Raw genomic sequence first — 26,249 nt, forward strand, 5'->3', positions numbered from 1 at the left:
CCCAAAAAAGCTCAAGACCTTTGATGAGGGCTTCCCAAAAAAAGCTTAACAACTCTGGTCAATCCGATGGGTAGATTACTGCCAGTGTTTTTATAGTGGGAGCAGATCACAGTCTTTGGGGAGTTGGACATCCCTGTTCTAGTACAAAGCAGGATTCTTTAAAGACTGAATTGGAATGAGGGGTAGGTGGGGGTTAGAATGGTGCCCAGAGTCCAAGAGAGAAGCACTGGTGGTGGGAGGGCTCCACTCTGATGGAGGTCCCAGCTGTACCCTAATAAGCTAAAGCTACCCCTTCTGCATTTCTCCTGCCAACCATTAACAAACCAAAGTTGGTCATATTCATTAATTTCAATGGGTCTACTCTGTGTAGGTCTAATACTGGAGACAACTCAAAATTTGTGTTATACAGCTTCTGTTTTCTGCAGCAAATTTTATGGGTTTCTGGAGTGTTGGGGGTGGTGTTATTGTGAAATTCATCTCACATTGTTAATAGATTTGCTCAGTTAGTAGTGACTGATTGTTATTTGTCGTAGTCTGTTTAATGACTATCCTATTTTACAGTCCTACAGTGATGAGGAAGAGGAAGAGGACCCAAATGATCCAGGTGAGATCTTCATACTGTAGAAATTGCCAGGATAAGGACCTGAACTTTCCAGAATATCTGGTGTTCAAATGACATACCCATCCCAAAGTGGTGTTTTTATTATTGTTCTGTCTGTGCTCCGCTTCCCTGAGCTGTGAGAAGCACGGTTCCCTGTGTTGGTGTAATTTGGAAAAATTGGTGAAATTGCGCCTGGATTCTGTTCAGGGTTAGCATGTCAGCTGCACTGGGTGGTTAAAAACATCTTTGGGTTATTTGTATCCACCCAAGACCAAATGCCTAAAGCATTACTCATCCACTCTCCCTTTCTCTAAGGAATGTTTGTACATGCAGTGATCGGTATAAAGTCAAGGCTGGATTCAGCCATATTGGCATGATTGTGCGGTATTTACCAAATGCAAAGGTTACATGCTATATGGTCAAGTACAGCATAGTGAGCTAGCATAGTAAAGTGCTAGTGAATCTCTCTGTAAACTTGGATTTTTACGAGGTTTATTTCTAAAACCAAAGAACTGTATTATAGTAGATTAGTTCATGATGTACCAGCGTCTCTTAAAGTTAATGTAGATAGTGTGTTTATGCTTGTCTTGCACCATGAGACAAAACACACTTTATACTTTGAACTGGACTGTGTGGAAAGGGAGTTTTCTTAACCAGGGATTCTGGAAAAGACTGACTATTGGAAAGTTGGAAGACTCTGATGTTCTGCTGGAAGACTCTGCTGGAGTTGTGCATACTTTGCTGCTCAACCTAGTCAAAGTGTGGTGTACAGTGGTACCTCTAGTTACGAACTTAATTCGTTCTGGAGGTCCGTTCTTAACCTGAAACTGTTCTTAATTAGAGGCACGCTTTCGCTAATGGGGCCTCTTGCTGCCGTTGCGCCGCCAGCACACGATTTCCATTCTCATCCTAGGGCAAAGTTCTCAACTCAAGGTAACTCTTCCAGGTTAGCCGAGTTTGTAACCTGAAGCGTTTGTAACCTGAGGCATTTATAACTCGAGGTACCACTGTAGTATCAACAACAGACGGGGGCCCCAGTATAGCAGTTGATGGGTCTAACATCCTTTGCAGGAGAGAGACCAGTGGTGCTTTTTGTGAATATCGGTGTATTTGCAAATGTACAAAATGAATTATGTACAAATGTACAAAACAGGAATTATAACTGGGCACAGAGTCAATTCACAGTAATAGGTGTTCAGTCTCTCAAAAACCTCTTTCTCTGTCTAGAACCTCTTTGTAACACTGGTTTTGGCTGGCAAACTGCTCCTTTCAGATTTCATAGGATTGGTTCACACTCAGCCATCTTAATGAAGCACTATGCTTGCAGAAACCTCCCAGTGCCTACCTACAGTGTGCCCTGGTTCTGTCAGCTGCGACAGGTGTCTGCAGTGGAACCACTTCCAGCTTTTCTTTGCGCAGTGCTCACACTGAATTCTCAATTGCAAGCATGAATGCCTGATGCTAAAAAGAATAAAGCAGAAGAACGGGGTGGAGAGCGACAATCTCGTCATTGACTTTGTTGGAAATTGTTCAAAGCTGCAGGGATTGAATGGAAAATATGTGTGATATTTGACTGTATGAGTTGAGCAAATTATCCCATTAATTTCTCAATGTCTTATTTAGATGGAGGGAATTTAAATGTTGCTTCTCTTGACGTGGAAGCGGACGATGGCGTGATAGTTGAGGTTGAGCCACCTCGTCCCAAAAGGAAACTTATAGCTACATTAAAGGTAGGTCTTTCAGAGACAGAATCCTGTCCTAAGTAATCAAGGGTATGTCCTATTAAGGATAAGTAAGGGAAGGGCCATGGCTCATTGGCAGAACACATGGGTTGCATGCAAAAGGCACCAGGTTCAATCCCTAGTGTTTCCAGGTAGGGCTGGAAAAGATTCCCACCTGAAACCCTCAAGAGCTGCTGCCAATCAGTGTCAGCAATACTGAGCTAACTTCCAAATGGTCTGACTAGATACAAGGCGCTGCCTATATTCCTATTGGTTTCTGTGAGACTAGGGCTGGTGTATTTCAGTGCCGCCGCCCGCCCCCCCCCCCAATTTGTATATTATGCACATCAATTTGGGCATTTCCTGCCAGTTGATTTGTGTCTGCTCCTGACATTTACCACAAAAAACAAACAAAAATGGGAAAGGAGTAGTGGAAATAATTGTTTACTTCACTATTTGCTCAGGCCAGGAAAGAGTGGCCGGTCTTATTTATGTGAGTATTGATATTTGTTTATAAAAGTATTTATATACCACCGTCTCATAATTTTTTTTGACTAAGGCACCAATGTTCATAATGTTCTATTCTGTCAGTCTTTGAGGTTGAGACCACAGTGAAGAATGATAAGGAGAGATGTGGATGACTGCTCTTTTATTAGCTCTTCAAAACCAACAAAGATCATCTTATAACATCTTAAAGACTACATATTTGTTATGTCACAAGTTTTAATGGATTTAATGGATCCACTTAAAAAATGCTGTAGAGACCTGTAGTGACCTGTAGCACCTGTAGCAACATGACATAACCTATTCACTTGATCAGTGATAGAACTGAAAACAGATCACTAGAGGGGAGAGGCCTCTGGTTGCACTAACTGTTCTCTGTACTACTAGTTTTTATTATCAGCTGTTATGGCAAGAAAGCTCTAAAATTAACACACCTCTCATTTCAGATCTACAGTTCAGAGCTGGAAAACGAGTTCGACAATTTTGAGGACTGGCTCTGTATTTTTCCACTTCATCGTGGGAAAGCCAATGAAGATGAAGATGGAAATGAAGAGGATAATTTAGTGGGAAAATACAAGGTAGCTGGCTGGATTCAACTAACCCTGTGCACTAACGCAATGGCAGATCTAGCCCATAGCTGTCAACCGTCCCTTATTTTGCGGGAAACTCCCTTATCCGAGCGCAGTGTCCCGTTGCTGTCCCTTATTGATGATGTTCCTTAAATTTCCCGGGTTTCAAAGGAAACAGCTCCTCTCCCTCCCTCCCTCCCTGCCGGCCAGGGAGGAGGGAGGCTCCAACTGTGTTGCCTGGCTGCCTGCCCTTCCCCCCCTGACCTCCTCTCACCAGCCTCAGCCCCCAGGAGCCCCTCCCCGCCAGGACTGATGGGAGCCTTGGGCCCTTCCGCCACCATCCTCCTAGCGGCCGCCGAACTGAGCGTCTCTGCCTAGGGCCTTCCCTCTGCCCGCCACCTCCACTCCCGCTAGACTGCACTGCGGCTGCGCCGCCAAAGGACCCAGATGAGATGAGCAGCCTGGCATGGCCTAAGAATTGCTGAGGAGCTTTGAGAGGAGAGCGAGGGCAACCACAGAGAAAGCAGTTCAGAGAGAGGAGGAGGAGGTGGAAGCGGAGGAGGAGGCGGAGGCGCGGGCAGGTGTTCCAAGGGCTAACCATAGAGGGGGAAAGCGGAGGAAGGACCGCAAGCGCTTCTCCCATAGATTTGTAGTGGTAGACTAGCATAGATGGTCTGATCTGCGGGTTTAATTCGGGCGCTATTTCCCCCCCCCCTTCCTCCCACCCCGCCTGATGGAACTGAGAGCTGCAGATGGAGCATGAGAGAAAAGATACAGAACTGCAGCAGCATCTTCATAGCTTGGACTTCGTTTTGTGCAAAAAGTGGTTGCTGCTTGTAGTTATTAAATTGCAGTGTTTCATCAGCTGGTGTCTTGAGCAGCAACCTCTGGAAACGAAGGGCTAAAAACCGGAGCTGCTCTCCAAAATTATCTGGTCCCTTTTAACTTCGCATTTCAGCTGGTTGACTAAAATCTCTTATTTTGGCTGCTGATCCCTTATTTTCAAGGCAGCTGGTCCCTTATTTTCAAATCTGTAAGCTGACAGCTATGATCTAGCCTGCTCCGTAGGATGAAGGCTAATACTTTGCTTAGAATGTAGTAATAAACCTCCTTGTGTCTATTCCTTATGGAGTTATAGCTTTACTTTTACTGTGCTTTTCCTTCTCCTGTCTCTCCTGTGATTTATTGCACTTCCAATATATGTGTCACCAGAGGTGTGGTAGAGCTGTGATACTGCAGGACTCAACATGCTGCAGTCTCCTAGGAAACAAGAAGAAAAATCTTCTGACAGGTGTAGGGCTATTCAAAATATCATTCTACTAGAAAGAGTGATATAGATTGCCTTTTATTTAATCCCTCTTTTGCAGGGCTCATTCTATGTCTATCGGGCTGAAGAGGCAGGTGCAGAGCACAAGATCTCCCAGGGCATCCCCAGAAACAGACCCATTAAGGTCCTTGTCCGAATTTATATTGTAAAAGTAAGTATTTGTATGGAATGGCATGAGTTTTGAAACCTGTGCTACAATTACCAGATAATGAATTCATAACCATCCCACAACCTGCAAAGTCCCCTGGGATTCTGTTGTCACTGTTTGTATCTCCTTTGAGCTATGGCAAGGATGATCTCCCAAGATGGATAGTAGCTCTGTGATTTAAACCCTTCATTCAATTCAAGCTGCTCCTAATAATTTTGCTTTCATGAATTTGAAGATGAGATGTCACAGAAGGAGCCCCTGGAATTTCCAGACTCTGCCTTTAGATTGAGGAGACTTGGGACTGCTAGTGCCATCAATTCCATTCTGAGATGCAAACAGCATTCTAAAATGTTCTGTATTTTGCAGGGAGCCTCCAGACTCCCAGTGTTTTGCAGGAGGCATTCAAGTGCATATGAAAATGTTAGGTTTGCACAGTTAAAGTAGATTAAAGTGCTCTATCATCCCAATGCATCAAATCTCCCTCTCCATTTTAAGCAGCCTTTTTGCAGTTTGGAAAGTGACAGGGAAATGCATTGAAAAGTGAGGGATGGATGAATAATTAATGGGAGGACATGTAAATACCCCACAAGCAAATCAGAATGAACTCAGGCTGACTGCTTATTGTCATATAACTGTCCTATATAGAAATCAGCATGGATGCTGCATAACCTTTGTGCAAAATAATCAGGATGAATGCTAAATAAAGAAGACCCTGCACTATATTCCTTTATCTCAGCACACCATAAAAACATAGCAGTTCTTTTCCACTTTAGAACAGTACTGCTTTTGAAGGAAAGTAGGGTCGTCTCACCCTCAGGAGTTGTCTCACTCTTTCAGTGCATCTAGTATTTACTTTTTGAAGTATGGCAACCCTAGGTTTCCTCCCCACTCCATTCAGGTCTGATTGGTTAGTGACCATAGTTTTGCCTGTAACATGTGTCCTAGCTTCAGCAAGCAAGCCTTCTGAAGTAACAAGCACTTCAGTTGTTGTTCTGCTCCTGTTTGGGACATATTGGTCTGGCTGGCAGGAAATAATTTTTTTGGGAAGGGGAAAAGCGGCTAACTTCTAGGTTGCTCTGCCTCCTGAGGCTGGAAATGATGATCTTCGAGTTCCTTGTAACTCTATGATTTTATAACACTTGATGTTTTGATCACGTAACACAGGTCAGTGATCTTTTGCAATAGTAGTTTTTCATTACCAATTCAAGCTGAAGCTTCATGAAGGTGTTTCCAGACAAATATATGTAATGCTATATGCATAGCTGTCAAGTGTCCCTTATTTGAAGGGACAGTCCCTTATTCCAGGGCCATGTCCCGCTGCTGTCCCTTATTGATGGATGTCCCTTAAATGTCCCTTAAATTTCAAAGGAAGTAGCTCCTCTCCCTCCCTCCCTGCCGGCCAGGGAGGATGGAGGCTCCAACTGTGTTGCTTGGCTGTGTTGCTCACCCAATAAGAAGTCTAAGAACGACTGGGGGTGGAGCTTGCATGCCTTGTGTGTAGCTGGTTAATACAAGCTGAGGGGGTTTTTGAATGCTGGGCACCATTTTGTTGCACGTGCTGCTGCAAACTTTGCAGTGCAAAGCCAGGCCGGGGAGCCATCTTAAGTTGAGGCTGCATAGGCCTTGTGATGCATGTGATTCAGATTCTGTTCAGTTGAACCTCTGGTTACAAAGTTGGTTGGACAGTGTTCTCGAAGCTACCAGCATGAGTTTGACCAGACTGCAGGAGGACAGGAGGACAGGAGTGCCTGGAACAGGTGAGGATGCAGGTTCCTTATTTTGGCTGCTGGTCCCTTATTTTCAAGGCTGATGGTCCCTTATTTTCAAATCTGTAAGTTGACAGCTATGGCTATATGGTTTTGTTCCACCAATGTTATAGTGCCACGTATTATGTTTTTTAGGCAACTAATCTCAGTCCAGCAGACCCCAATGGCAAGGCAGATCCCTACCTTGTGGTTAAAATCGGGCAGCAACAGAAAGACACCAAGGAGCGGTACATCCCAAAGCAGCTGCATCCAGTCTTTGGAGAGTAAGAATGCAGCTTTACTTTGCATCTGAGTTGTATCCTCTCCACATTGCTTATAGCAGATTTTGCCTTACCACTAGGTAAACCTAGGCAACTGCAAAGGGTAGCTTGTGTTGGTCCCATTGTTGGAGATGCAAAAGGGAGGGATTCATATTCTCAGCACCACCTATGTGTGCATGCATCTCTAACAAGATGGTGGTGCAGCAAAGAAGGAAAGAGGGCTGGATCTATAGGAAGATGAGGAAGGGTATAGCAGTTATCAAAGGATAGCGGAAATGAGGGGTGAACAAACAAGAGCATTGTTGGGTTCTGCCAATGACTTGACCACGTGAGATGGGGGAGGGAAATTGGCAAGTTCAGGGTCTTCAAGGTGAAGGGTCTGTTAAAGGGGGCTTGTGCCAGTTGGATGTCATGGATGGATGTGTGTGACTTTACCCAGATATGATACATAGGTTTAAAATGGTGCAGGTTCTATTACAACAAGAATTAAAGTGAGGGTGGAGAGCCTACTTCCATAGGTTGTTTCCCATCCTTTAGTTGCCCATATATATTCTCATCCTGTCTGCCTCTCTCTCTTCTTCAGAGTGCTGGAGCTGAGCATATCATTTCCCATAGAATCAGAACTCACCATATCAATATTTGACCATGATTTGGTCGGATCAGATGACTTAATTGGGGAAACAAAGATCGACTTGGAGAACCGATTCTACAGCAATCACAGAGCCAACTGTGGGGTGGCCTCGCAATATGACACGTATGTAATGTAGAAGGAGTTAGCAAGGCAACCACAAACCCTTCTTGTCATTTTGTTAGTATTTTTTAAATTATTATTTTGCAGAAAGTATTGCTTTTTCAAGTGGCTGGTAGCAACTCTGTAGCCTTCCCAAGGAAGCCTGTTTCTATAGTGGTGGGTAGGGGTTGGACTCTGCTCCCTGCTCTATAGAAACGTCTCCTGGAATGCTAGCACTAAGATGAAATAAACCAGCTTCACATTCAGTTCTATACCCATTAGGAGGTAATGGCTATGGCCTCATGTGACACTAAGCCATCATTTGATGTAACTGTTCAGCAAACCACTGGTCATCTTACAGATGAGCTGACAAGCCACAGCTTATTTCTCCAAAGCTTAGTTTGTTCTCCATCTGATCTTGCCTTGTAGCTTAGATGAGCACCAAATGAAACAAGGTTAAACAAGGTAGTTGGTTCAGACATAATGCCATGCTAAAGTTAAAACAAGCCATGATGAGTTAAGCCAATAACAAACCATGGTTTCACACTGCTTTGTTTTCAGAAAACAAACCATGGTTTCACACTGTGCTTTGTTTTCAGAAAACAAACCATGGTAAATCTGCTAGGTTCAGATGTTCAAACAAACCATACTTTGACTTAACAAACCATGGTGTAGTATTATGTGCAGACCAGGCCAATAAGTTTGATCCTGTTCCTTCCTTACAGAGAGGGCTACAACATGTGGCGTGATGCTTTCAAACCCACACATATCTTGGACAGTTTGTGTAAGAAGAATTCACTCCCCTCAGCTGAGTACAGGCGGGAGGAAGTCAAAGTAAACAACAAGATTTTTAAGATCCCTCCTGAAGCTTTTCCTGAAGGTACTGGTTTATGCTAAAAAAAAACAAAAAACAAAAACTTTTTTTACCCAACTTTTCTGACAAGTTGCTCAGGGTGATATACATTGTTCTCATGCTCCCTATTTCATTTTCACAACAACACTGTGAGGCGGGTTAAGCTGAGAGGCAGTGACTAGCCCAAGGTCATCCAGTGGACATCTCAGCTCAGTGGGGATTCGAATATGGGTCTACCCAATTCTAGTCCGACACTCTAACCACTACAACACACTTGTTCAGTGTTTCAAAGGAGAACATAAAGCTAAAGCTGCTAAAGTGAGCAGTGGTGAGATCCCTTTGAAATTCCTATATAATTTATTTATAATAACGATAATAATTGATTATTTGTACCCCACCCATCTGAATGGGCTGCCTCAGCCACTCTGGCTGGTTTCCAGCACATATAAAAACATAGTAAAACATTGAACCTTAAAAAGCTTTCCTATACAGTACAGGACTGCCTTCAGATGCCTCCTAAAGGTTACCGGTATATAATTCCTAGGCTTTGCCATGACGTTCTTCATTGGTTGATACTGATAAACAGTACTGATTCTGTCTGGTCCCCTTTCTTAGGGGCTTCTGGTTGTTGTTGTTGTTGTTGTTGTTGTTGTTGTTGTTATTATTATTATTATTAATTTATTATAGAAGCCTTTGTAAAAGACAAGAAAGAAAACGAAGATGAAACCTGGTCTGCTTATGATGAGCACAAGGCTTTGTATGTTCTTCAACACTGGGATGAAATGCCAGAATATGGATATAAATTAGTACCAGAACATGTAGAAGTTCGGTCCCTTTACAATCCAGACAGCCCGGGTCTCCTACAGGTGAGACGAGACTGTTGGTTTACTCATAATACAACTTCTGCACATTGGTACTATAGGATCATGTGCAAGGAATGTTGCAATAGCACAACCGCAGCGGGGAAAACACACCCCTGTTATATCCATTGTAGGGAGGGCAAGGCTGTTATACATAGCAGATATAGACAGAAAGGGTGGTATGGCAAGAGGCAGCACTTGAGACCAAAAATGCATACCTTCTTCCACAATCATAAAGGTCTTTAGGCCAGCCATTACCAATGTAGGGCCCACTAGGTGCTTTGAACTATAACTCCCATCAGCCCCAGCCACCAGAGGACACTAGGTTGGCAAAGACTGGCTTAGCTTCTTCCCTTTCCATTGAAGCCTTGGGAAATTATACCTGTGTCAACGTAGACGTTGTTTGTAAAACCTTATGCAGAGACTTTGGAATGTATGAGTGAGAGTTGTTGCACTAATCCCAGGCCACTTCGAAACAAAAAGAAAATTAGCTCCTGAACATTGAAGTTGAGTAAAAATCATTTCCCTGAGTTTCAAAATATGTCTGCAATATTTCATAAATACTTGTTAGCACCATTCTGGACGTTTCCCTCTCCCTTCATTAGATAGATTCAACTGCTCTTGAATCTCAGAAACAAACACCTTGTTTTCTCCCAGGGTGCTCTCCACATGTGGATCGATATGTTTCCAAACGATGTCCCTGCACCACCTCCTGTCAACATCAAACCACGACTCCCAATCAGGTAAAGGCCCTTAGTGAACTGGAAGAGAGCCAATTCCTAAACTATTTGTTGCTTTGCCTTTTATAGAACGTTTTCTTACATTGTGTGCCGCCTGGTAGGAACTATTGCAGAAAAACATCTGCAACAGGCACCTGACCTGCTGGTGCCTGTGCTAATAATGTATAGGAATTGCTATGTGAATGGCTGCCACTATGCAATAGTATCCCCTTAAAGAGGAGGAGTCTCTTCTGTTTTAACGTGCCGGTGAAATGCAAATGAAGCAAGTTTAAACGCAGAGACCTTTGGAAGATGTTTCGAAGCTCCAGCGATCAACTGATTGTTGGGGCTTCAAAGCACAGTGTAAGGTTCTCAACAAGCACCAACTATTGATTAAAGAGAGCCCTAAACAGCTGAAGCCCCAACTACTATATTATTATTATTATTATTATTATTATTATTATTATTATTATTAAAATTTATATACTACCCTTCATCCGAAAATCTCAGGGCCGTTCACAAGATAAAAAATACAGAATAAAAGCACGAAGAAATAGTTAGAAGAAAGCCAAAACAAAACAATAACCTTCCCTCCTATAAACACACTGTCAGCTGGCATTGGTGGCATTGGTGGCACTTGGGTGCATTTCCACCAAGGAGCTGCACCACCACCAACTCAAAGTCAGCTGACAAGACCTTTGTTTGGGCAGGTGACCTGATGCTCTTGGATGGCAGTGGGTGTTACAGCTAGTGCAGCAAAAAGGGAGGAACAGCTTGGACTCTAAATGGAGTATTTCTGCATGCACCCTTTCTCTGCAGAAGGGGAAATTACCTGGCTTTGAAAGCATTTCCTCTGCTGCAGAAACTTCACACTTCACAATCTAGCGATCAGCTGATTGGAAGTTACAGGGAGCCTCTCTGAAGCCACAAACCCAGCTCATTGACACTAAACCTGCTGCTGCAAAAAAAGGTTATTGTAACTGTCAACTGACTGATGGTTACAGCAACCTCTTTTGAGCTTTGATAGGTTTCACCCACCTGATGTCATTACAAGCTGGCCCACAGGGGGTGGAAGAGAGAAGGATCTAACCTGCCTTCCTGATGCAGTTCCCTACCCCTGGTCTAAGGACTAAAATTACTCAGTTGCACCCTGTCTACCCTACGATCATTTGGCATGCTTCTGTTGTGGTTCACATACTGGGTAGTCTGGCCCCTCATATTGGTAAAGGGTACTCTTCATTCTTTGTGGAAAGTTTTGTCCAGAATTTACAGATGCAGAAAATAAGTTTTGAACAGAACTTTGCATTTTCTCATTCTTTCTAGCTATGAGCTGCGTGTCATTATCTGGAACACGGACGATGTGGTCCTTGACGACGTCAATCCAATAACAGGAGAAATCTCCAGTGACATCTATGTGAAAAGGTGCTTTCACCAATAGATTCAGATAGTCCGAAATGATAAGTCCGAAATGATAAAGAAATGATAAGTATAGCTTATCATTTCTTTAGAAACATGAGGATTTTCCTGATGGAATAAGCAGCCAACTGTTCTGGTTTCAATACAGTGGGTTGCTAGTTTAGCAGGAGTTAAATCTTTTGATTAATAAGTAATATTGGGTTGTATCCAATGTAGTGCTAAGTAACTGTCCCATTTTCACCTGCACAATGGGACCCCCTCCCCCTTCTCCCACATGTACTCCCTAAATTATGGGTTTTGTGCCTTTTGTGAGGTGGGGCCAGGAACTGATGCTAAATTATTGCTAGATTCTAATAAAGGTTCTTCTGCAGTTGGATCAAAGGACTGGAGAAGGACAAGCAAGAGACAGATGTTCACTTTAACTCTTTGACTGGGGAAGGCAACTTCAACTGGAGATTTGTGTTTCGCTTTGACTACCTCCCAACAGAAAAAGAGATAACTTACAAGAAGAAGGATTCCATCTTCTCTCTGGAGGAATCGGAATTTCGGGAGCCAGCTGTCCTGGTCCTTCAGGTCTGGGACTATGATAGGATTGCAGCAAATGACTTTCTAGGTATTTTAATGCTCACTGTGCCTTTTAAAGGTTTGGGGCATATATAAATGTTTTTCTTCTTCTTCTTAGTTGTTTCCAGAAGGGTGTGCAACAAATATATTGCAGGGAAGTTAAAAACTGGCCCTACAAAGCTTCTGAAACTCTCCTTTTCTTTCTACTCCTCCTTCCCTGCCTGCATAAAACTCATCCATTTAGAGGCTTTTTTAGCAGTGCAATTTCCTAAAATGGCTAATCTGAATTGAGGAGGCTTCCAGGGATAGGAAAAGGAGAGTGCATGTGCTCGGCAAGCACATCTTTCTATAGTCCATCTGTTTTTCACCTTCATATACAAATAATTTATATTCAGTAAAAGTAATCTAGCCCATTTGTGTCTAAATTCTCAGTACAGCTATTAAAAGCTTGTCTGCTGCAAGCAAACAAATGGTAAAACACCACTCAAAGCCTTTCATTCATGACTCCATATTGTTTTGATTTGGTTTCAGTTCCTGTTGATTAAATTGCATGGAATTGAATTAAAACAATATGGGATAATGGATGAAATTTTGTAAATACACTGGGGCAAGAACAAGCTCTAAAAAGGGAAAACTAATAGGCAGCACCATCTAGTGGTTGATCAAGGTACTGCAGATTTTTGAACTTCATTCTGATTTTGTTGGGGTGAAGTTGCAAATTCTGAACATGGTTTGCTGCCCAGATATCAATTACACTGAATGCATGAAATTGGACAGCAACAAAGAGATCTCAGCTGTATTTCCTACTATGCCATCTTTTTGCATATTTCCTCTTTCTGTACATCCTACTGTTTCCTCATGTAATATGGGGATTTACAACATCCTAGTGGTAAGAAATTGCACGCTAAAGACAAATTTAGGTTGAAGAAGAATGTTTTTAACCAATGAAGATGTAACGTTCTGGAATAGCTGTGATGGCAAAGAACATCACAAAGCTTGAGATGGAAGGAAAGAAGCACGTGGAGGATATCATATTGAAATATACTCAGAGTCGCAAAGTGATTTCATGCTCTTTATTCAGCTCATAGTGGTGAGGAGGAATGAATAAATGTCCCCTCACAGTATCTGCTTTATATACATTATTTACACAATGGGCTGCACATGATTGGCTAATTCTGGAATTCTACTGTAAGCCAATCAGGTTGTGGATTCACTTCTATCTGGAGCAGGATTGGGTGGTTCCTGCCAACCAATCATACTGCTGCATTGTTCTAGGACCAATCAGACTGCTGCATTCTGAATCCTATTGTTCTAGGACCAATCAGACTGCTGCCTTTTGGATCCTATTGTTCTAGGACCAATCAGACTGCTACAGTTTGGATCCTATTCAACTCAGTACATAACACCCCTCCCCTCTAAGTTCCAGTCCTGCCCGGGAGGTCGCATTCATAGTCCTCAAGGTATGCCGGCGGCCTACGTGTGCGTTGTGGCCTGGGGTGTTCCCTGGTCCGGGCTCCGGGTTCTGGCTCGTGTTCCAAGGATGCTGGCTGTGATGCGGCTGTTTGGTCTGGTGCAACCGGCTCGCTCAGTCGTGGTTCTGGTTCCGGTGTCCTTTCGGCCTCACGGGTCCTCTCTGTATTTACTGATTCTGCCTCTCCTGCTGGCCCCTCCTGCTCTATGGGCCTCACTGCCCCGCTGTTCCCTTGGGACTCCTCTGACCTGTCCTCCTCCTGGTTTTCTCCCGGGAATCGTCGCCGTATCTGGTCGCAGTGGCGGCGCCAGCATTGCCCCCCATCCGTTAGCACCTCGTACGACACGGGGCCAGTGACCCTGGTGATTGTGGCGGGTACCCATGCTGGGCCTGCCCCAAAATTCTTTGCGTACACTGGGTCCTGGGCCTCGAAGGTCCGGGGGTTCCTGCCTTCCCCCACCACTACCTCATCCTGAGCTCTATCGGGGTGAAGGCGGTCCAATCTGATTGCAAGGCGCCGACCCATTAGTAGTTCAGCGGGGCTCCGGCCAGTCGTTGAGCTGGGGGTGCTGTGCTGTGCTAGAAGGAATGTGGCAAGGCGGTACTCCCAGTCCCCTTGCGTCATGCGGCGAAGGGTGTCCTTGGTGGTCCGCACCATGCGTTCTGCTTGGCCATTGGTGGCAGGGTGGAACGGCGCCGAACGGATGTGGCGGATGGCGTTCTGCGCTGTGAAGGTTTGGAATTCTCCTGACGTAAATGCAGTCCCGTTGTCTGAGACGAGAGTGTCAGGGAGCCCGTGGGTTGCAAACAGCCTGCGTAGTACCCGGATGGCTGCGGACGTGGAAGTGGACGGTACCAGTGCGACTTCCAGCCATTTGGTGTAGGAGTCCACCACTATGAAGAATGTTTTCCCCTGAAAGGGGCCAGCGAAATCCACATGCAGGCGTGACCATGGTGCTCGGGCGGACTCCCAGGACTGGACTGGGGCCCTTGGGGGGTCTGGGCGGGATTCTTGGCAGGCCTGGCAGTGTTTGACCCAGGCCTCTATCTCTCCATCGATCCCCGGCCACCACACATAACTCCTGGCAAGGGCCTTCATTCTTACTACCCCTGGATGTGTCTCGTGTAGGGCTGTGAGGACCCTTTTGCAGAGGGGCTGGGGAACAACGACTCTGCTTCCCCATAACAGGCACCCCTTGTGGGCCGACAGTTCATGTTTGCGGGTTGTGTAGCCGGCGAATTCTGGCCCGGGGCTGCTGCTGGGCCATCCCCTCCACACCCAGTCCAGGACCCGGGAGATGACCCTATCTTTCTTGGAATGGTGTGCAACTTCTTGTGCCTGAATGGGGCGGTCGGGAAGCAGCTCCAGGCTCATAACCTCTTGTGCAGGTGCTGGGTCAGGGCCTGTTTCCGGTAGTGGTAGCCTGCTGAGGGCGTCCGCATGGCCCATCGCCTTCCCAGGTCGGTGAATCAGTGCATACTGGTAGCTGGCAAGGAAATTTGACCACCTGAGGACGCGAGGAGACAGCACTTGGGGGGTCTGCTTTTCGGGGGCAAACAAGCCAAGCAACGGCTTGTGGTCAGTCACCACGGTGAAGGGCCGCCCGTACAAGAAATCATGGAATTTTTTTACTCCCTTTACGATTGCCAGACCCTCCTTGTCGATTTGCGAGTAGTTCCGCTCGGTTGTGTTGAGTGTCTGGGAAAAGTACGCCACCGGTACCTCTCTTCCATCCGGGAGTTGGTGCCCCAGGACAGCTCCAATGCCATAGGGTGAGGCGTCACATGCTAGCACCACCGGCAGCCTCTCGTCGAAGTGTGCCAAGACCGAGTTTGAGACAAGCAAGTCCTTGACTGCCTGGAATGCGGCCTCCTGGCGCTGGCCCCACACCCAAGGGGCCCGCTTGTCCAGGAGTCTGTGTAGGGGCTCCGCTACCGCCGCCTTGTGGGGAAGGAAGGAATGGTAAAAGTTCAATAGTCCCAAGAAGGCCTGAAGTTCAGTCTTGCTCTTGGGCGCTGGGGCATCACAAATGGCCCGTACCTTGTCCCCAGTCGGGTGGACCCCTTCTGCGTCCACCATAAATCCCAGAAAGTCCACCTGAGGCACTCCTAGTAGACATTTTTCCCGCTTCACCTTGAGACCCGCCGTCTGGAAACGGTGCAGAACGGTGCGGAGGCGGTCCTCAAACTCCTCTGGTGTGGGGCCGGCAATCAACACATCATCGAAGAAGGGGGTGACGCCAGGAATCCCTTTAAGGAGAGAGTCCATTATATTCTGGAATATGCCTGGTGCCACGCTGACACCGAATTGCAGCCGCTTTACCCTGAACGCTCCTCTGTGCGTCACAATCGTCTGTGCCTCTGCTGTGGCCTCATCTACTGGCAGCTGTTGATATGCTTGGGCCAAGTCCAGCTTGCCAAAAATTTTCGACCCAGCCAGGGTGGCAAGGACATGGCTGACCACTGGCACTGGGTATGCGTGGGCCGTGAGGGCCTTGTTTATGGTACATTTGTAGTCTGCGCAGATGCGGACCGAACCATTAGGCTTGACGGGTGTGACGATTGGGGTTTCCCAGGGAGCATTAGGCACCGGCTCCAGCACTCCTTGCTCTACGAGTCGGTCCAATTCCTCGTCTATACGGGGTTTCAAGGCGAACGGGACCCGGCGGGCCTTGAGCCTGACCGGTCGTACTGCGGGGTCAAGCTGTAGCGCAATGGGGGGGCCCGTATACTGTCCCAATTTCCCATCGAAAACCCCTGGAAATTCCTTGCATATGGCGTCCACGTCCACTTGTAAGCTAGTGTGGTTCACCCCGGTGACAGCTAGCCCCAGTGGTCCAAACCATGCCAATCCCAGTAAGCTAATGTAGGGGCCCTTGACCACAAGCAAGTCCAGTTGCCGCGTCCGCCCTCGGTATTGCACCCTGAAGGTCCCCACCCCCATTGTGGGGACCTTACGTTTCTGGAAGTCCCGGAGGGTGAATGGGGCCGGCCTGAGTTTGGGACCCCCAGTGGGACACAGTTTCCTTAAGGTCCTTGCCGAGATTATGGATAGAGTTGAACCCGTGTCAAGCTCCATGCGGCATGGGGCCCCCTCTATCTGTACCTCTACATAAATTTTCTCTACGTTGGGGTGGGGCAACTGGTATACCTGGAAGTCCGTGAGCTCCGTCGAGTTGCCTTGGTGCGTTGGGCCCCGGGACCTGGGGCTCTTGGATTGGTCATCTGATGCCTGGTGTCGGGTGGGCCGAGCCCGACACACCCGGGCGATGTGTCCCGATTTTCTGCACTGCCTGCACTCTGCGTTGCGGAAACGGCAGGTCCTCCTCTCGTGACTCTCCCCGCAGCTTGCGCAGTTCCCTCCTTCTCGTCGAGGCAGCTGTGGTCTGTGCGCTGCTTGAGTGCGCTGCTGTACTCGGTGCACCTCCTCCCTGTCGGATCCTGAGTCGTCGGTGAGGTCTTCATGGTGGACCCTCGGTTGGGATGGCAGGCTCGGCCGTGCCTCTTGGGTCGACCTCTCGGCAGCTTCTGTTGCCAGGGCCTCCTCCAGAGCGACCTGGAACGTTAGGTCCTTCTTAGCGTAGAGGCGTCGTTGCAGCTTCTCATCCTTCAGGCCACCGACGAGGCGGTCACGAAGCATGTTCTCCAGCTCTGAGAAGTTGCAGAACCGGGCGGCTTGGCGGAGAGAGGTCACAAACCCAGTTATGGTTTCCCCAGGGGCTTGCCGCTTTGCGTAGAAGGCATTTCGACGAGCCACCACTGAGGGCTGCGGCGAAAAGTGCCCCTTCAGCTGTTCCATTATTGTTTTGTATGGAACAGTAGCGACGTCTTCAGGCGCAAGGAGAGCCCGGGCGATTTCAAACGTCTCCTCTCCGCAGACGCTGAAGAATATCGCCCTCTTCTTGGCGTCTTCTTCGTCGGTGACCCCTTTGGCTTCTAGGAGGAAGGTGAAACGGGAGGCGTACGCTTCCCAGTCTCCAGATGCTGGGTTGAATGGCGAGAAGCTGCTGTTGGCTGCCATTCTGAGTTCCTTGTGCCCCGGAGCTGAAGCCTGGATACACGGTGCGAGGCAGCGGTGCGGCAGTTGGCGGTGCTGCGGTGCTGTGTGTGGCAGTCAGCTCAGCGGGATCCCACCCTCGTCGCCAGTGAAATATACTCAGAGTCGCAAAGTGATTTCATGCTCTTTATTCAGCTCATAGTGGTGAGGAGGAATGAATAAATGTCCCCTCACAGTATCTGCTTTATATACATTATTTACACAATGGGCTGCACATGATTGGCTAATTCTGGAATTCTACTGTAAGCCAATCAGGTTGTGGATTCACTTCTATCTGGAGCAGGATTGGGTGGTTCCTGCCAACCAATCATACTGCTGCATTGTTCTAGGACCAATCAGACTGCTGCATTCTGAATCCTATTGTTCTAGGACCAATCAGACTGCTGCCTTTTGGATCCTATTGTTCTAGGACCAATCAGACTGCTACAGTTTGGATCCTATTCAACTCAGTACATAACAATATAGTTTTTTCTTGATGCCTCTGTTGTGACCCGTTAGGATCATTTAAGATTTTCCCAGGTATCTTTCTGCTTAGGCGATTGTGTTCCTTCACCCCTCCCCTTTTAATGTAATGTTGTGTGGTGTACAAATACACCAGGGGGTGATTTAGTGGATGCATTTTGCAGTGGTGGATTTGGGGCTCTCAAATTTCTGTGGCACCCTCTTGCAAGGGGCACCAGCATTGTTGTGGTGCCCCATGAACCACCAAGCATTCTTGCATTCAGTTGCTAGTCTGGCTGGCTTTCTTATGTGGAGTTGTGGGGCAGCGCCATCGTGCTCTCTGTCTCCAGAAGTAAAATGTCTTGGTTGCTGAGGAAGAGTTCCTCTGCCCCACCCTGCCTTGGAATGCAGGCTTACTTGAGCTTCCCTACTTTTGTGCCTTCCAGCCTCCTAGTAGCTATTATAAAAGGAAGTGGAAGAGGCTGCTGATTAGTTGGTCAGTAGTTCCTGGGCTATGCCTTGAATCTGTTTTCTGACTCTTTGTTTCCTTTGCCTTGCTGTTCCCTGAATACTGCTCAGTTTTGTTTGCTCATTCCTTGCCAGATGGTCCTTAATTTTCCCCTGATCCAGCTATGCTGACTTGTGTAAGACAAACTGCTGTATTTGGGTTTGGAAATACTTTTTCCACCCAGTCAGGTTGACAATGATCTCAGGCTTCCCTACCCTGTAAGCTAGGGCTGCCATACATTACTGGGATTTTAAAGGCGGAATTGACATACAGTGGGAGTTTCTGAAAGGTGCCTTGTCCTGGATGTTAGGCAAGTCAATGAAAAGACCAAAAGCTCAACAACTTTTGGGGTGTCCTGGTAACCCTACTGTAAGCACCTTTTAGCTGTGCATTTTCTACCTACTTCTATTATGATGGAAGTTCCTGTTTTGAACCAGGGGACTGTTTGCTCCAGTCTAATGCTGTGATCTCTACAAAAATGTAGTGGCTGCATTCTGTAAATCAAATCGTAGCCCAATAGCTTCAAGCAAAATTCCTGCAATTCCCTGTGGGTGGAAATACTGTGTTTCCTAGCCATCTGGGGGGAAATTGTCAAATTTCCCATTATAAGTGGCCAGTATATGATATTATCCCAACTTTGTTGTGTTTCAAGGAGCCATTGAGTTGAAGCTGAACGATATGGTGAGAGCCGCCAAGAGTTCAGAGCAGTGCACCATCAAGATGGCCAAGGAGAAGGCCATGCCCCGCTTCTCTATCTTCCGAAACAAACGAATGAGAGGCTGGTGGCCATTCATCAAACTCAAGGGCCAGGAAGACATTGAAAGGGAAGAGAGGGAGGCTAAGCAGAAGAAGAAAAAGAAGAAGAAGAAGAAGTGGAGGAGCTCTGTAAAACCAGAAGACGTTGAGTTTTCAGATCCTAGTGGAAATATATTCATCCTTACAGTAAGAGAACTTCACTGAAGATGCACTTATTTTTATAATTATTTACATTTATTAGCTATCTGTTAAGCCGTTTCTCTAGGCAGCATACAACACAAATCAAATACAGTGGTACCTCAGGTTACATACGCTTCAGGTTACATACGCTTCAGGTTACAGACTCCGCTAACCCAGAAATAGTACCTCGGGTTAAGAACTTTGCTTCAGGATGTGAACAGAAATCGCACGGTGGTGGCGCAGCAGCAGAGGGAGGCCCCATTAGCTAAAGTGGTGCCTCAGATTAAGAACAGTTTCAGGTTAAGAATGGACCTCTGGAACGAATTAAGTACGTAACCAGAGGTACCACTGTAGTACATTGAGGGTGCAATCCACACCCACTCGTTGTGGCCTGGGCTGAGTGGGACTCCCCTTCCATCAAGTCCTGCTGAGCTCCACTGGCCTCCACCTGCAGAGCGATGCCAACGTCACTCTGCTGGCCCAGAACCCCCACTCCACTCTGTGTAAGGCAGAACTGCCACTGGCAGGATCTCCACCATTGGCAGCAAGTGGGTGAGAGTCTCTGAAGCACAGCAGACTCTTGCAGTATGTCAGACATTTTGCTCACAGTGTGCTTCTCTCTAGGGAAAAGTGGAAGCCGAATTCCAGCTACTGACTGTAGAGGAGGCTGAGAATGCCCCAGTTGGTCGGGCACGGAAAGAGCCTGAACCCTTAGAGAAACCCAAGTAAGTATCTAAAGATTTCTATAAATGACTTTGTAAATGAGAAGACCAGGCTGGTTCAGGCCGTGATCCGTCTAATGCAGCATCCTGTTATCATGGTGGTCAGGTGCCTATGGGAAGCATACAAGCCTATGGGAAGCCCCTGCTCTATACTAGGGATGGAGGAATCTGTGGACTCCAACCCCCATCAGTCCAGCTATCATGGCCATCAGCCAGGGATGATGGGAGTTGTAGTCCAGCAGCATCTGGAGGGCCATAGGTTCCCCATTCCTGCTTTGTACAGTTGTGAATTAAAGGGAATACATTAATATTGTTGGAACACACTATATAACAGGAAAGCTGATTAAATGCAAAATGACCTTTGGATTTCCAGGCTTTCAAGCATAGGTTGACTTGTCTTCACTGTGAGCATTGACCTATTATCAGCTGGGGGGGGCTAGCTATGTGCTACCAACATTAACTTTGTTGCTACACCCTTGTCCAAACCTGCATTGAGTCTTGCCCTTTCTTTTCTCCCCAGCCGCCCAAAAACATCCTTCAACTGGTTTGTGAATCCCATGAAGACTTTTGTCTTCTTCATTTGGAAGCGGTACAAGAAGTACATAATTGCACTACTTATTATTGCAATTTTGACCATATTCTTGGTTCTCATACTCTACACAATGCCGGGATACATCAGCGAGAAGATAATAAACGGCTAAAGACAGTGCTTTCTGTCCTCTTCCCCAAGTTGGGACTTGACAAAGGAAGATAACAGTGACTTCTGTGCCAAAGACATTAAGGAGCATGTGCAGCTGGCTGATTGTGCCTGGAGCACTTTGAAAATGCAACTGTCAGAGTAAGGGAAGAGACTGCCCACATTTAGGCAGTCAGGCATCCTGCTCACATCTGTGATGTGATGACAATTATCTCTGAAGAGCCTTTGGAATTATTCATTAAACGCCTTGCCTTTCATTAGCTCTTAAGATGGTATGCTTGTTCTATGACCCTGCAACTCTTTATAGCTAAAGCAAACAACTGTCACTTAAGAAGAAAATAAGAAGAGGCCACCTATAGCAATAGATATAGAAGCATGGAAACCTAGCAAAATGGAAAGGAATTTATAGTTTTATGCCACTGCTGTCTGTGTCTCCATATCATATGAGTCTGGTATGTGGGTGTGGTTTGCTAGGAATCGCCTGGCATGTCCAATTGATACCCCTAGTGGTTCTCAGTTGGTCTGTGGGTTGGCAGTTCCCCATTCCTTAATGTATTGGTTTGAGAAATGTGGATTTGCTAAATTTGCATTAAAATGCGGATCACATTTCTCATCCATCCCTACACTCTAGTGCAATAAGCAGTATACATGCCATCATGTTTGGAAGTGGGAGACAGCTGTGCTGTTTTCCATTTTTGTTAGTAGAGCAGGGCAGCTAGATCACAAGTTCATCCATCAAATGATATTTGTAAATATATAAATCACAGATTGGAGGGATAAGGAGTAGGGTTATGTTACTCCTAAGCATTGCAAGCACTGCCTAAAAGGTGCCTCTGACATTTGTGCAACCTCATTGTGTGAAAAACTATTCAGCATTATCTAGCAAAACGATTCGATTTTCCCAGCAAGATACTGCACTTTTGGAGCAAAGAAAATGTGTTGTCTTGGCAACAGAAAACTGTCTTTGACAAAGGTATTGCCTGTATTAGCTGAAATGCTGCTTGTGTCTTTTTACCCTGTGAAATAGTGACATTGATATAACATGATTTTTGCTGTTCTTTAAAGATTACATGCACTTTAAAAATAAATAACACTGCCACTTTTGCAAATTACAGGGTGGTGTTTTTTCCCCAGAAATGCATATTTCTACAAATGTGTTTTTTGATACAACCAGAGTGATTCACACATAGAGGCAAATTTCCAAATGCAGATCTGCTCTGCTGGGGCAATTGTGGTGGGGGGGGGGGGACACACACACTGTGTCAGTCCAACAACCTACTTCTGCTCTTGAAAAAGTAGATTAGCCTTCTGTGACCTTGTGCCCTCTAGCAATTTTGGATTAAAACTCTGATGAAGCTCTGGGGTTCCTGTATCTTCTCTCTCTCTCTCTCTCTCTCTCTCTCTCTCTGTGTGTGTGTGTGTGTGTGTGTGTTTCTCTCCCCTGCAGGTGAAGAAGCAACTGAGGGTGAGCAGTATTAAGCTTAAAAAGCAACTCGAGGGTTAAGCAGCCGACTAGAAATGCAATACACCTCACTATAGTGGAGAAAATTGTGACCAGGTAACCTGGTCTGTACTATTCAGGTACTAAGTGTTGATGGGTGATTTCAAGGCCTCTCCTGCTCCCCCATATTTTGATTCTTTATATTTGAAGTAGGACTGGATGGTTTAAACAGAATGTAGCTGTTCAAGTAGTAAACATAATGAATAACCCTACTCCGAGAGACAGAGAGAGAGAGAGAGAGAGAGAGAGAGAGAGAGAGAGAGAGAGAATTACTAGGTTTCAGTGAGGATTCAGAAACAGTCAGGGGTGCCAACTTGAATAAAATATTGGGGGGAGGGGCAGGTAAGCCCCACCCCACATAATCAATCACTAGACATGGCACACACATACCATTTGAATCAACTTTTTTGGGTGGGAGTCCCCTCAAATATTTTATTGGGGAGGCTGAAGGGACCCCAGCCCCTAGCAGTTGGCTCCCATGTTAAACAGTATTTAACAAACTCTGAGTAGTACTGTGTGTGTGTTTGGGGGCAGGGAAGCAGTGGCAAGAGGCCAGCTCTTTGCAACTTGTGGACATGGAGGGACAGCGTCCGTCGCTCTGCCTTTCTGGTGTTTGTGGCCTTCTCAGCTACCCTTAGCTGCTTCCTCTCAATCCTGAGTTCCCCTTTTTCTGTGGCCTGGCAGTCTGACGCTGCTGCTTCTCTGGATCTGATCTGCAACGAGGCGTTAAGGAAGCAGGATGCCTGAGTTTATCTCTGTTCAGGACTTTATCTCCCAGACCCAAGAGGATCTCAGCTCTCCGACCACCTCCTCCTTTTCCAGCCACATGGGCAAATGCAGGAACACCGTTTGCAGCCTAGAGGAGGTAAGAGAGGGTTCAAGGAAGGAGGTGGTGGTGGCTGGGCCGAAGCCAAAGCGGAGGGGGAGATCTTGGGATCCCATGAGGAGAATTTGCTGCTGGGTGTTCCTCACTCTGTGCAAGGAAATAGACAAACTGAGGAGCGAAGATGGGTGCAGTTATTTTTATTTATTTAAGGATTTGTACCCCACATTTCCTTCAAAAGAGGAAGCTAAAAACAGCTTGCACAATGTCCATAGAGATTAACAGAGAACAACCAATTCCCATAAATGAGCTTGAAAAACCAAATAGCACAAGCTTCAGGGAAACTTTTATTCAGTACAAAGCTGCCCATCCAGCCAATGAAATTAACAGAAACCACTTCTTCTAAACAGGCAGTATTCACTTGCCTTCTAATGACCGAAGGACCAGATCTGGGGGAACAGATTCCATAGCTATGTTGCAGGCAAGAGCCTCTACTTGATATCTTGTCAGATTTCTCCTCACTGACAGAAGGAACCCAAAGGAAGGCCCCTTCCATGGGTACCAAAGTCACCTAGGAGAAAGCACATCCTAAGACATGCTGACTTGCCCCTTTGTCACAGTGACCTAGGACATAAAATTGCCTTCGGAATTATTCTCATCCCTATTCAGTGGCTTGGTGGCTTAAGTCCTTGTCCTCAGCAACTTTGCATTTATTAGAAGACTGGCAAGCAAGGCAATTGTATACCTAGGGCTAAAATGGGGCAAGAAAGCATGTATAGGATTGCACTGTTGGTGTTAAAAGAAATAAATAAATTGCACTGTTGTCCATGTGATCTATCTGTTTGCTTTGCTCTGATACTAACTAAACCACATTGTTCTTACCATCTATAAGGGAAGGGCTGTGGCTCAGCGGTAGAGCATGCAAAATGTCCAAGTTTCAGATCTCAGCCTCTCCAAGCAGTCCCATGTCTGAAAACCTGGAGAGCTGCCTGCCAGTCAAAGTAGACAACATTGACCTCGTTTCCTGTGTTCCTATAGGGCACCCTTTCAAAATGCAATTATATCTCACAGCTATCTGTGTAGGAGTGTGGGAGCCACCACCAAACTGTCCTCTGACTAACTTGAAACCACTTCTGCCCTTCTCACCTTCTCATTTCCTCTTATGAAATCCGTTGCATATCTGCTCTTCAGTTTCCAAATGTTGGGCTCATTTGTGAAGCGAAATCCAAAGGCCAGGATACCTGATCAAGCTTTGCATATTGCAGTTTAGCAGAACCCACAAAACAGTAAAAGAGCCTTAGGGCAGTATGTTAAGATAAAATGAAAAGCTGGAAACAGGAAACCATTTGGAAATATGAATAGTTTGAGGGCTGAAAAGAAAAGCTTGCACATCAGGAAACGGAAATGTTGCATGAACTCAGTGTGCACGAGAGGCAGGAATATCGAAAGCAGCATCCATAATTTCAAGAGAGCAGCTTTAGAATGTTAAAGTAATGAGGGTGAGGGGCACAAAGCTTTTGAGTTATCCAGAGTTCCTCCTCAAAACAATGGCGTCGGTATACAGCTGGACGTGATATAGAAGACCAACATGATTTGATTTTCCAAATAGAGGAGAGTGGTCATTTACTGGTTTATTTATCCCAGTAGCCCTTGGGGCAACTTGAATTCTCTTTTGCACCTAGAAAAATATAACCTTATCATGTATAATAATTTTTGTATATTTATAAAGTTTGTTTTGCTTTGGGAGAGCAGCTTGTGCTTAGGATGTCTTTTTCTTTTTTTCTTTAATGCCTTTAGGCTTTAGATTCTGATCGAATCGTTCTGCAAAAAATGAGGAAAGCAGTGAAAGCAGAGCACACAACTGGACAAGGTCAGACTGCCATTGGGGGTGTGCTATGGGCTGCCCAGCCCAGAGGCCCTGAGAATTTTCCTGTACCTTTAAGGGTTGCTTAAAAGGGCTAATTTTACCAGTGTCCACTTATCAATTCTTATAGGAAGACGATCCCTCTCAGAGTCTTACAATGCAATATTATACATGTCTACTAGTCCTATTAAATCCTATTAAATTAATTGAATGGTAATAATTGCTCTTTGGCAAGTATGTATAGGGTTGCAGACAGAATTTGGCAACCATAGATGTAGTTGATAGGGTAAGATCTTGAAAGACACATCTTGCTTTTATGCATACACACACCTGTTTAAACAAGCATTCCCTAATCTCCTGACCGGAGCCTCCTGTTTTAATAGTTCTAATTTGTTCTTTAAATTGTTGTGTTGTTTTAATGGATTTCTTTTATTGCATGCCATCCCAATCTCCTAGTGTTGTGAGATGCCAGGCGCTTACTCAGGGTTCGTGTTTCCTTTTGGAATGAGTCACAGTGGAGACTGTGGGGTTGTGCTTTTATGATACAGTATATGGTTTATTTACCCATATATACCTAAGCCTATGATGGGGGGGGGGCGCATTTCATAGCATCAACACCCCAAAAGGGTCTTGTTTCTCCCATAGCTGCAATCTTGGATTCAAGCAGATGACACTCTCTCTCTCTCTCTCTCTCTCTCTCTCTCTCTCTCTCTCTCGTCTGTCTGTCTGTCTCTCTCTGTCTGCTTTGATTCTGTGTCACATTACTGCTCCAACTCTCCACTCTAAACTCTGACTTCATTTGTTGAGGGAGGGGGCTCCACCCATTTGCCATCTTGTGCCTAGCCCCTTATTCCCTCTTCATGGCCTGTCATCCAGGTTATCACTAGCCTGACTATTCCAAGAATTAAAAGCCTTGATTAAATTCTAACACTTGCTGGATCCAGAGATTAGAGGAGTCTGGCACATACCTTAACACCTCAAACTTATAACAATATTTTAGATTAGTGTGCTAATATTTTTGCAGTTGATTTTGTAAACAACTTGCAAGCCGCTTGGGCAATTAAATGGCATACTGCATTCATAATATTGTTGTGAGTTGTGGGGGGTTAATCTGCATGATGCCTGACTCCCTTCTAATTCCTGGGATCATGGAACCAGCAAGGGTTAAAATATCTTGGAGGATCTCATTGT

At 45.8% G+C, this 26,249-nt stretch overlaps 2 protein-coding genes across 8 annotated transcripts in view; both read left to right on the forward strand.

Annotated features, from left to right (window-relative positions):
- Positions 1 to 21,973, forward strand: part of LOC308480430 (fer-1-like protein 4) — a 58,502-nt gene extending 36,529 nt beyond the window's left edge. For both annotated transcript variants that reach the window (XM_081011884.1, XM_081011883.1), the window contains 14 exons: positions 562 to 604; positions 2,225 to 2,331; positions 3,273 to 3,404; positions 4,763 to 4,873; positions 6,772 to 6,899; positions 7,480 to 7,650; positions 8,352 to 8,506; positions 9,167 to 9,345; positions 9,997 to 10,082; positions 11,382 to 11,480; positions 11,846 to 12,087; positions 19,168 to 19,457; positions 20,076 to 20,176; positions 20,694 to 21,973. In XM_081011884.1, coding sequence (XP_080868010.1) covers positions 562 to 604; positions 2,225 to 2,331; positions 3,273 to 3,404; positions 4,763 to 4,873; positions 6,772 to 6,899; positions 7,480 to 7,650; positions 8,352 to 8,506; positions 9,167 to 9,345; positions 9,997 to 10,082; positions 11,382 to 11,480; positions 11,846 to 12,087; positions 19,168 to 19,457; positions 20,076 to 20,176; positions 20,694 to 20,874 — 2,025 coding nt within the window. In that variant the 3' untranslated portion in view covers positions 20,875 to 21,973. The remainder of the gene's footprint in view (positions 1 to 561; positions 605 to 2,224; positions 2,332 to 3,272; positions 3,405 to 4,762; positions 4,874 to 6,771; positions 6,900 to 7,479; positions 7,651 to 8,351; positions 8,507 to 9,166; positions 9,346 to 9,996; positions 10,083 to 11,381; positions 11,481 to 11,845; positions 12,088 to 19,167; positions 19,458 to 20,075; positions 20,177 to 20,693) is intronic.
- A 124-nt stretch (positions 21,974 to 22,097) lies between these two features.
- LOC308480431 (arf-GAP with SH3 domain, ANK repeat and PH domain-containing protein 1-like) overlaps positions 22,098 to 26,249 on the forward strand; it is a 34,404-nt gene continuing 30,252 nt past the window's right edge. For 2 of the 6 annotated variants that reach the window (XM_081011888.1, XM_081011889.1), the window contains exons 1-2: positions 22,904 to 23,236; positions 24,992 to 25,064. In XM_081011888.1, the coding sequence (XP_080868014.1) occupies positions 23,111 to 23,236; positions 24,992 to 25,064 (199 nt within the window). In that variant the 5' untranslated portion in view covers positions 22,904 to 23,110. Of the gene's footprint in view, positions 22,336 to 22,355; positions 22,452 to 22,903; positions 23,237 to 24,991; positions 25,065 to 26,249 lie in introns of those variants that run through there. The other 4 variants (XM_081011885.1, XM_081011886.1, XM_081011887.1 and 1 more) reach the window with 4 other exon arrangements.

Source organism: Podarcis pityusensis (assembly GCF_964106645.2).
Source record: "Podarcis pityusensis genome assembly, chromosome: 6".
In the NCBI taxonomy this organism is placed as follows: domain Eukaryota; kingdom Metazoa; phylum Chordata; class Lepidosauria; order Squamata; family Lacertidae; genus Podarcis; species Podarcis pityusensis.